General features: G+C 42.9%; 2 protein-coding genes across 3 annotated transcripts in view; one reads left to right on the top strand and one right to left on the bottom strand.

Annotated features, from left to right (window-relative positions):
- The window catches only part of LOC141121985 (uncharacterized), a 641,331-nt gene that overhangs the window by 468,848 nt on the left and 160,359 nt on the right, over positions 1-12,124 (bottom strand).
- The window catches only part of LOC141121973 (uncharacterized), an 83,431-nt gene that overhangs the window by 2,579 nt on the left and 68,728 nt on the right, over positions 1-12,124 (top strand). The window contains exons 2-6 of one of the 2 annotated variants that reach the window (XM_073611756.1): positions 506-603; positions 693-918; positions 998-1,204; positions 1,280-1,474; positions 1,555-1,761. The exons of the other annotated variant lie outside the window; for it this stretch is intronic. Of the exons in view, the coding sequence (XP_073467857.1) occupies positions 853-918; positions 998-1,204; positions 1,280-1,474; positions 1,555-1,761 (675 nt within the window). The 5' untranslated portion in view covers positions 506-603; positions 693-852. The remainder of the gene's footprint in view (positions 1-505; positions 604-692; positions 919-997; positions 1,205-1,279; positions 1,475-1,554; positions 1,762-12,124) is intronic. 2 annotated transcript variants of the gene reach the window in all.

Here is a 12,124-nt window from a genome sequence, read left to right as displayed (position 1 = left end):
TCCAATGACATCACTCTGACCTCAGAGCTCCTCCTCCCAATGTCCCTTTCACAAGCAAAGCAAGATTGTTGGTCCCAGAATTCCTTGCAACATGCTTTTAACCTACAGAGTGGGGGGCCCTGTCTGGGAAAATTATATCCCAGGGGGGTTTTGATAAAAATGGAGACCTGATTGGTAATGTGAGGAGGATTCTGGGAATATCATTTGATTTTACCATATGTGTTCAGATCTAGAATTTTCCTCCTGTGATCATATCACCATCACATTGCCTCCACCTCCCTCCCTGATAGAATAGAGAAATAAGAAGATTCTAGAAGTCACCAGAGAGATCATCAAGCTGCTGATAGGAGAGGTTATCAGAGCTGGGAAGGACATCATGATGGAGAATCAGCCGCCCCTCACATCACCTAAAGGAGAGAGCAGTACGGAGGGTCCACCTAGATCCCCCATCATCTGATAAACACATAGAAACAATGTATTCAGTCAGTGTGTGTGTTTCCTACAGATGGATCCAGTAATGGGAACCCACCAGAGAGATGTCCCCGTCCTCTGTATTCCCGGGATTCCACACAGGAAGATCACACCATCCCTCACCATCATCAGGTAGATGAGGAACAATCACTGATAGTATCATTAGGATCTGTACATTATCTGCATTGTTACCATTGATGTCATTTTTATTATATATTCAGAGTGGAAACCTGAGAGATTCTAAAGTTGAGGTTAAAGAAGAGATAAAAGAGGAGGATGATGAGGATGGGGTGATGAAGGAGTCAGAGTTTCTAAAGAACACAAAGATCTGTACCAGGACACCATGGTGGAGTCATCCAGCTACAGAAACCCACCAGAGAGATGTCCCATCCTCTGTATTCCCGGGATTCCACACAGGAAGATCACACCATCCCTCACCATCATCAGGTAGATGATTGACAATTATTGGTAGATATGATTTATACACAGCATGTTTGTTACAATGAATGTTTTATTATATGTTCAGAGTGGAAACCTCGGGGATGAGAAGTTTGTGGTTAAAGAAGAGTATAAAGAGGAGGATGAGGAGTATAGTGTGAAGGAGGAACTTTCAGATGCACACAAAGATATGATGGAGCCACCAAATACCAGGAACCCACCAGAGAGATGTCCCCATCCTCTGTATTCCCGGGATTCCACACAGGAAGATCACACCATCCCTCACCATCATCAGGTGATTGACAATTATTGGTAGTTCTGATTTATACACAGCATGTTTGTTACAATGAATGTTTTATTTTATATTCAGAGTGGAAACCTTGGGGATGAGAAGTTTGTTGTTAAAGAAGAGGATGAGGAGTATAGTGTGAAGGAGGAACTTTCAGATGCACACAAAGATATGATGGAGCCACCAAATACCAGGAACTCATCAGAGAGATGTCCCCGTCCTCTGTATTCCCGGGATTCCACACAGGAAGATCACACCATCTCTCCCCATTATCAGGTAGATGATTGACAATTATTGGTAGTTCTGATTTATACACAGCATGATTGTTACAATGAATGTTTTATTACATCTTTCAGAGTGGAAACCTCGGGGATGATAATATTGATGTTAAAGAAGAGTATAAAGAGGAGGATGAGGAGTATGGAGTGATGGAGGAGTTTTCAGAAGGACAGAAGGATAAGATGGAGCCCCCTAATACCAGGAACCCACCAGAGAGATGTCCCCGTCCTCTGTATTCCCGGGATTCCACACAGGAAGATCACACCATCCCTCACTGTTACAAGGTTGGTCGGATGGAGCATCTAGAACAGTGGTCTCCAAACTGCGGACAGATGTGGCCCTTTGCTTGCCTTTATCTGGCCCTTGGGACACTATTCCTCTCACTGATATGAGACGCTATTCTGCCAACTGACACCAAGGATGAGGCACCATTTCTCTCACTGACACCAATAATGGGGCACCATTTCTTCTAAAGATGCCAATGATGGGGAACTATTCCTCCCACTAATACCAAATATGGAGATGTTTATGCCCACTGATGCCAGGACAATTTCCACTGCTACTGGCCACAGTTTGGCCCCCTAAAGTCTGAAGGACAAAAAACTGGCCCCTTGCTTTGAAAGTTTGGAGACTCCTGATCTTGAACATGGACTTATGGAGGATTTTTTATGTGAGCTTAAATTTTACAGATGATATTTTCTCTCATTCTCTTGATTTAGAGTGGAGATCCAATCGATATAGAATTTGAGGTTAAAGCAGAAGAAGAAGAGAGGTATGTGAGGGATGATCAGCAGTCTATGGAGGAGAATAGAATAACGGGGACATTTATAGAGGAGGACACTCCTACAGAGATGAGCACAGGTGGGTCATTAACACTAAATACATTCCTCCACCCATACTGCTAACTGATTGGTCCAGAGTAGGGCAGGGACTGCTTGATAGCCTAAAATGCCCTGCAATATATCGCACAGAACTGTCAGGTAGTGTGTCAGTCAGCGCTCACTGGCAGCTATAAGGTGGATCATAAGGTATCAATAACAGGGAGGGGGGGACAACAATATATACCCAAAATGAATTAATAAGAATTAGTCCATACAGTCCATAGTAGTAAGGGATATCAAGGAGAAGTCCACAGGATGGATGGATCCACAGGTGGATGGGGATTGCACACACAGTCCTCGGCAGCTCCTCAGCAGAAAATGGGAGTTCCCTCAGACAAACAAAAACAGCAGGAAGAGGGCGCCTGGGTCAGTGTGATAGTAAAAGCAAGTAACACTTTATTCAGATACACTTCCATAAAAGTATCTTGAAAGCTGCACACAGGGTGGATGTGGATCACCAATCAAGCAGTCACAAGGGATGAGAAGACCACTGTGGGGATAAGCTCAGACCTGCCATATGGAGGTGTATACAAATTAAATCTCACAAATAATAAATACAAGTGATGTGGAACTCTAATGCGATAAATGTTCAGTAATTCTGTATAAAAAACCAACAAGAAAACACATAGACATTGAGTCCATAGGTGAAGTGGAAAACGTGATGAATCTGGATGGCCCTTAAAAGAACATTCGCCAAGTGTTCATAACATCTTTAAGACATCCGAAAATAGTGAATAAACAATAAAACAATATTGGAACAATGTGTGAATATAGTCCACCACCGATAGGATGAAGGCTTACCAGATGGTTTGAACTCAAAAGGACATACGTCCTCTGAGTCAAATGGGCTTGTATTGGCAAATGCCAAAATTGGAGACATCCAACATCCGCCACCATAACCGCCCTCCTACCCATAATAGGTATTCTCCACTTAGAGAGCTACATAATGAGGATTATCAGTCATACAGTACCTGACCGCGAGATTGTGTTTCCAGCGCGATCCCATTGCGCTGGTTCTTGGCGACAGGGTAATGTGCATGTCGCGCTGGCTGGATCGGGAAAGGAAAACTTTTTTTCCTTTCGCAATGAGCGACAGGCAGTGCTGACAGCTGTCTGGTATGAATCATGAGAGGGAACGCCGCGCCAAATTTTAAATGAAAAAAACGGCTCCCCCCCAGGAGCATACCAGGCCCTTAGGTCTGGTATGGATTGTAAGGGGAACCCCCTACGTCGAAAAATCGGTGTGGGGGTCCCCCCAAAATCCATACCAGACCCTTATCCGAGCACGCAGCCCAGCGTCATAAGGGGGCGTGACCCCAGAGTCCCTGCGCATGCTGTAATTGTAATGTCACACGGGGCGGGGTCACTGCCTATATAAATGGCTGCGCAGCTTGCACACAGCATTCCAGTAGGAGAGAGCGTCGTGTCAACATCGGAAGAAGAGAAGCGTCAACGAGACAGCGGCAGCAGCCCGGGCCCCCGCTAGCAAAAGAGCTGGAAGAAGATAGCAGGGGAGTCCGGCAGAAGATACCAGAGAAGAACCGGACAGCGGCAGCAGACCGGGCCCCCGCTAGCAAAAGAGCTGGAAGAAGATAGCGGAGGGGCCCGGTTGAAGAAGCCGAACACCGGGAGAAGACGGAAGAAGACCCCCGGAGCTGCCTAATAAATTACTTTTAAAACCTGTGTAGTGTGTTTTTTTTATTGACACTTTTTTACCTAGGTGAATGGTTAGGGGTACGATGTACCCTATACTCATTCACATAGGGTGAGGGGCTGGGATCTGGGGGCCACCTTATTAAAGGGGGCTCCCAGACTCTGATAAGTCCTCCGCCCGCAGACCCCGACAACCAACGGCCAGGGTTGTTGGGAAGAGGCCCTTATCCTCATCAACATGGGGACCAGGTGCTTTGGGGTGGGGGGGCCCGCAGGGCGCCCTCCCCCAAAGCACTTACCCCCCCATGTTGAGGGCATGTGGCCTGGTTTAGTTCAGGAGGGGGGCGTTCGCTCGTCCCCACTCTCTTTCCTGACCGGCCAGGCTGCGTGCTCGGATAAGGGTCTGGTATGGATTTTTCAGCGTAGAGGGTTCCCCTTACAATCCATACCAGACCTAAGGGCCTGGTATGCTCCTGGGCGGGAACCCACACTGTTTTTTTCATTTAAAATTTGGCGCAGCGTTCCCCCTCACGATTCATATCAGACAGCTGTCAGCACTGCCTGTCGCTCATCGCGAAAAGAAAAAAAAGTTTTCCTTTCCCGATCAGCGAGCCATCTCGGCGCTGGCTCCCACGACGGGGCTCGCAGGTGTCAAATCTCACCAATAAAAGCGGCGAGATTGACACAATATCGTGGTCACCTACTGTACATAGAAGGAGCCTATGAGCAATCAGGTTTTTAACGAGATTACCCAGGCGAGAAAAAGAGGTCCCGACCTAAGAGAGGGTCCAGAGGGGGGGAGGAGAATTCAGAGGAGAAAAAAGAAGGAGAACCTAATGGGCCAAGGTGTTTTTAATCTTAGCACAAAAATACTTACTCATGATGAACAATCAGTTTTGGATAAGGGCCTTAAATTTGCCCCTCCGAAAAAACTAGATAAATTTAACATATTTATCAACGTACAAAAATATATCCGCAAAATTAACATACAACAATATCTAATCTCTAATGCTTATGAAAATTTGGCCAGAGCGCCATTTCTGGGACTGTTCATTCTGGATTGTCAAATCCATCTTTGTTTAACCCACCTGTCCCGGCTGCTCCGGCCGTTAACATCTCCAAGGAGTTGGTACATAAAGATTTAGACAAACTACCTGTAAAGCGGACTTACCACCATTCCTTGTCACAATCTGGGCTTAGGTCTTTGTGTGAGAAGAAGGACCTAGTGATTCGCCCTAATGACAAGGGTGATGGTATTGTAGTATTAGACAAGACTGACTATGAGATAGAAATGTATAAGATATTGAACGATCAAGATACATATCAGGAGTTAACTAATAACCCAACCTTTTCATATAAAAGGGAACTACAGGATCTCATCACAAAGGGATACCACCTTAATATTTTAAATAAGAAGGAAAGATTATTTTTAGTCCCACTGGAACCCAGAATACCCACCATTTATTATTTGCCCAAAATCCACAAGGATCCATTACACCCTCCCTGACGGCTCATCGTGAGTGGCATTGATTCAGTCACTTCACGTATAGGCCGTTACATCGATTTTCACTTACAACCTCTGGTTAGACGGACACCCTCATATCTTAAAGACATGGGAGATACCATCAGACTATTAGAAAGTTTGGATATACAGGGTGATTACATCACGGCTACTGCCAATGTCGCCTCCCTATATACCTGCATACCCCACCAGTTGGGGATTGACGCAGTTCGACATTTTTTCAGTCAGCAACTGACCCTCACTGATTTCTAGAGTAGTTACATTATCAAACTTTTAGAGTTCGCTACTAAACATAACTACTTCTGATTTGACAACTGTTTTTATCTTCAACAGAGAGGCGTAGCAATGGGAGCTAAATTTGCTCCCAGCCTCGCCAATTTGTTTATGGCCAAGTGGGAGGAGGATGTTGTCTACGCCCAAGATATACCATCCTTGGTTTTATGGGCCAGATACATCGACGACATCCTCCTCCCACTTGGCCATAAACATAGGAGGAGGATGTCATCTACGCCCAAGATACACCATCCTTGGTTTTATGGGCCAGATACATCGACGACATCCTCCTCCTATGGAATGGCACTGAGGATTCTTTGAAACAGTTTTTTGTCCCTCTGAATTCGAATGATAGAGGTATTTCCCTGTCAGTCAAATCCAGTCGAAGTAAAATTCATTTTTTAGATCTTGAAATTGAACTTAAGGATCAACAGTTCAAATTTCAAACATATATTAAACCTACCGACCGTAATGGCTTCATCCCCATCAACAGTTGCCATCATAGATCTTGGCTTTGCTCTGTACCACGTAGCCAGTTTCTGAGATTACGCAGGAACTGTACTGAAACAGAGACTTTCAAAATGCAAACCATGGTCCTTAGGCAGAGGTTCCTCGACAAAGGTTATGATCCAGTTGAGGAAGACTCTGAGTTACGAAATACTCTAGCTGTCGAGAGGAGTTCTCTATTGGCTGTTAAACCTTGGCGCGAGCCAGATGACAATTATAAATGGTCCATGGTGACCTCATTTTTGACACAACATAAACAAATCAAAACGATTATGAATAAACATTGGGATATACTTAGGAGTGACCGTATTCTCGGTACTATACTACCTGACCAAGTCATGGTCATTTTTAGGGGGGGCTCCTTCTCTACAAAGTAGAGTAGCACCTAATATCATTAATCCACCTATTCATACATCTTTTTTTCACAATTTGATTTTTTTTTCATGCAAAAGATGTGTTTGTCAACACAACTCTTTGGGAAGGCCCAAAAACAGTAGAGTTTAAATCTTCCATAACCCATGGCGCGTATCCTATTAAACATTTCTGCACTTGTGCGACCAAACATGTTGTCTATTTGATCACCTGCCCATGTGGCAAACAATATGTTGGCCGAACGATTCAAACATTCTCCATCAGAGTCAGTGAATATCTTGTTCAAAAGTGGGGATACCAAACATAGTACTACAGACAGTGTCACAACAGAGATCCCAAAGGCACTGAATTCTTAGTCATTGACAAGTATATTCCCCCTTGGAGGGGAGGTGCCATGAGAGGCATCTCACATTTAGAGACCTTCTGGATTTATGAGTTACAGTCCCACTTCCCGCTCGGCATGAACTTGGACTGGGACATTAACGCATTCATCAATAGGGCGTAAAAATTGACAATCATATTCTAAGATTTTAATATTTTCAATTTATGTGGTATTCTGGGACTTCCCTTTTCTTTTATGTTATTTATTATGTTTCATTTTATCTCTTTTAGGGATCTATTTTGCTTTTTTCCGAACAATGTGTATAGTTGTTGACCCCAGATGAGTATCAGCCCCGCTGGACTGTCATAACTTACATTTAGATTCGATTTACCGTATTTATCGGCGTATAACACGCACCCCAAGTTTAGGAGGGAATTTTAAGGAAAAAAACTTTTAGGAGTAAAGTTTAAGGAAGAAAAACTTACATTAAAATGCCCATCAATGCAGCATTATCGGTGTCCATCTGCAGCCTTGTCAGTGTCAGTGCAGCCTTGCCCCAGTGTCCATTGCAGCCTTTTCAGTGCAGCTTTGCCCCAGTGCAGCCTTTTCACTGCAGCTTTGCCCCAGTGCAGCCTTTTCACTGCAGCTTTGCCCCACTGCAGCCTTTTCAGTGCAGCTTTGCCCCAGTGCAGCCTTGTCAGTGCAGCCATGTCAGTGCAGCTTTGTCCCAGTGCAGCTTTGCCCCAGTGCAGCCTTGCCACAGTGCAGCCTTGCCCCAGTGCTCGCCGCGATCGCCGCCGATATACACAGCAGTGTGTAAATTCAAATATGGCGCCGAGACTGCAGGGACTCGGCGGAGCATAGATAAACATACCCGAGAGTCCTCAGCTTTTTTCGGTGCCGCTCACAGTCATGCCCAGTCCTGCCCTATGATGGACATAACACAGGTCCAATGGCGGGACTGGGCGGGACTGTGAGCGGCGCCGAGAAAAGCCGAGGACTCTCGGGAATGTGCATCTATGCTCCGCCGAGTCCCTGCAGTCTCGGCGCCATATTTCAATTTACACACTGCTGTGTATATCGGCGGCGATCGCGGCGAAAGCCGCGATCGCTCCGATCCGAACAAAAAGTGACGGGCATCGGCCTATAACACGCACCCACAATTTCCCCTGATTTTCAGGGGAAAAAAGTGTGTGTTATATGCCGATAAATATGGTAGATTTAGGTTCAATCTCATTCATCACATATTTACTTATTGGCGTTATTCTCCAAATGCATTTATTTATTTATTTATTTTTCTTGTGTTCCATGTGGCTGATGGACTGGTCAGTTATATGTTCCGAACATTACATGGGTTTACAAATTATAGTTATTTTTTTATTTTTTATTTTTATTGCATGGGTTCATATTTTTCTATGAATCAACCATTAGGGCATGTAGACATGCCGTTGTGGGTTCTGGCCATTCACTGTCCTTCTGGGCGTTTACTATTAACTATTGTTGGACTGTTAATCACATCCCCCCCATATTTTTATCAGTACAGGCACTTTAAGGCATGTTTGGATGTCATGTCCTCGCTCCCCCTCTTGGGGGGCATGGTGTGTACGTCATTGTGCCTTCCCTCTGTGGGTTATTTGGCGCACGTCTCTCCTTGCGAGAGAGATGCACGAGAGAGGTGCGCGATTCATGTCATTCTCATTTTTTCTAGGGAAAATGACGTACTTCGGCTGTATGCGCGCCTTGCCATTCATTGATGGGCTTGACGTGCATCCAGCTTTTCCATACACTTTCCTTGGAGCGAGGTGTGGAGCGCACATCTCCACGCACGTGCACTCTACAGTTTTAATGTGATTTCAATGCGAGGCGTGGTACGCACGCCGATTTGCCATCTTTGTTTCACAAGAAGTGATCGCTGATTTGCACTTCCGAGATTGATGACGCATCACAGGTCTGTTTCTCATTATTGGGGTCATATTTCTTATATAATCAGAATGGCTACAGTGGACTGGCACCCCAGATGATGTCTATTTAGACGAAACGCATCGGGACGGCTTCACTACCACCATACACATTTCTTAAAGGCTGTTTACTCTTCTCCAAAATGTGAGGTTTTTAACTTTATTGAATGTCTAATTTTTATACCGAATTAAGTTATGTTGCCCTTTTGTTGTTCTCCTTTCCTCGATATATACATGAACATATGGGAGAAACCATCAATTTTTCTTATGAAATACCGTCTATGGAGACTACTACCCCAATGACTGTGTGAGGACCTGGCTTCCATGTCAAAGGTCTCCAGATCAGATGTCTCCAATTTTGGCATTTGCCAATACAAGTCCGTTTGACTCATAGGACGTATGAGTTCAAATCATCTGGAGATCATACCCCCCCTTATGTATTTATACATGGAGATCATATCCCCCTTATATATTTATACATGGTGATCATATCCCCCCTTATGTATTTATACATGGTGATCATATCCCCCTTATGTATTTATACATGGAGGTCATATCCCCCTTATGTATTAATACATGGAGATCATACCCCCTTATGTATTTATACATGGTGATCATATCCCCCTTATGTATTTATACATGGAGATCATATCCCCTTATGTATTTATACATGGTGATCATATCCCCCTTATGTATTTATACATGGAGATCATATCCCCTTATGTATTTATACATGGTGATCATATCCCCTCTTATGTATTTATACATGGTGATCATATCCCCCTTATGTATTTATACATGGTGATCATATCCTCCCTTATGTATTTAAACATGGAGATCATATCCCCCTTATGTATTTATACATGAAGATCATATCTTCCTTATGTATTTATACATGGAGATCATATCCCCCTTATGTATTTATACATGGTGATCATATCCCCCTTATGTATTTATACATGGTGATCATATCCTCCCTTATGTATTTAAACATGGAGATCATATCCCCCTTATGTATTTATACATGAAGATCATATCTTCCTTATGTATTTATACATGGAGATCATATCCCCCTTATGTATTTATACATGGTGATCATATCCCCCCTTATGTATTTATACATGGTGATCATATCCCCCCTTATGTATTTATACATGGAGATCATATCCCCCCTTATGTATTTATACATGGAGATCATATCCCCCTTATGTATTTATACATGGAGATCATATCCCCCTTATGTATTTATACATGAAGATCATATCCCCCTTATGTATTTATACATGGTGATCATATCCCCCTTATGTATTTATACATGGTGATCATATCCCCCTTATGTATTTATACATGAAGATCATATCTTCCTTATGTATTTATACATGGAGATCATACCCCCCCTTATGTATTTATACATGGAGATCATATCCCCCTTATGTATTTATACATGGTGATCATATCCCCCCTTATGTATTTATACATGGAGATCATATCCCCCTTATGTATTTATACTTGGTGATCATAGCCCCCTTATGTATTTATACATGGTGATCATATCCCCCTTATGTAATTATACATGGTGATCATATCCCCCCTTATGTATTTATACATGGAGGTCATATCCCCCTTATGTATTTATACATGGTGATCATATCCCCCCTTATGTATTTATACATGGTGATCATATCCCCCCTTATGTATTTATACATGGAGATCATATCCCCCTTATGTATTTATACATGGAGATCATACCCCCCTTATGTATTTATACGTGGTAACCATATCCCCCTTATGTATTTATACATGGAGATCATATCCCCCTTATGTATTTATACATGGAGATCATATCCCCCTCTTATGTATTTATACATGGAGATCATACCCCCCTTATGTATTTATACGTGGTAACCATATCCCCCCTTATGTATTTATACATAGAGATCATATCCCCCTTTTGTATTTATACATGGAGATCATATCCCCCTTATGTATTTATACATGGAGATCATACCCCCTTATGTATTTATACATGGTGATCATACCCCCTTATGTATTTATACATGGAGATCATATCCCCCCTTATGTATTTATACATGGAGATCATATCCCCTTATGTATTTATACATGGTGATCATATCCCCCCTTATGTATTTATACATGGAGATCATATCCCCCTTATGTATTTATACATGGAGATCATATCCCCCTTATGTATTTATACATGGAGATCATACCCCCTTATGTATTTATACATGGTGATCATATCCCCCCTTATGTATATATACATGGTGATCATATCCCCCTTATGTATTTATACATGGAGATCATACCCCCCTTATGTATTTATACGTGGTAACCATATCCCCCCTTATGTATTTATACATGGAGATCATATCCCCCTTATGTATTTATACATGGTGATCATATCCCCCTTATGTATTTATACATGGAGATCATATCCCCCTTATGTATTTATACATGGAGATCATATCCCCCTTATGTATTTATACATGGAGATCATATCCCCTTATGTATTTATACATGGTGATCATATCCCCCCTTATGTATTTATACATGGAGATCATATCCCCCTTATGTATTTATACATGGAGATCATATCCCCCTTATGTATTTATACATGGAGATCATACCCCCTTATGTATTTATACATGGTGATCATATCCCCCCTTATGTATATATACATGGTGATCATATCCCCCTTATGTATTTATACATGGAGATCATACCCCCTTATGTATTTATACATGGTGATCATATCCCCTTTATGTATTTATACATGGAGATCATATCCCCCTTATGTATTTATACATGGAGATCATATCCCCCCTTAAGTTATTGTTAGTATTTTGAATTTAATTAGTTGGGTGAGTGGCAGTCAGTGGAGGGATTGACAGAGAGGAGTAGCAAACACTGAGCAATTTGTAAGGTGGATGAATCTGGCGGCAGCATTCATGATGGACTGAAGGGGGAGGAGCCTATGTAAAGGTAAGCCAATGAGGAGGGAGTTGCAGTAGTCGAGGCAAGAGATTACTAGGGCATGGATTAGGAGCTTTGTGGTGTCATTGGTTAGGAAGGGGAGTATCTTGGAGATGTTGCGGAGGTTGAGGGGGCAAGCTTTGGAAAGTGATTGGATGTGGGGCC

This window comes from Aquarana catesbeiana, unplaced genomic scaffold (assembly GCF_042186555.1).
Source record: "Aquarana catesbeiana isolate 2022-GZ unplaced genomic scaffold, ASM4218655v1 unanchor236, whole genome shotgun sequence".
Classification (NCBI taxonomy): domain Eukaryota; kingdom Metazoa; phylum Chordata; class Amphibia; order Anura; family Ranidae; genus Aquarana; species Aquarana catesbeiana.
This window is presented reverse-complemented; position numbering and strand designations above follow the sequence as displayed.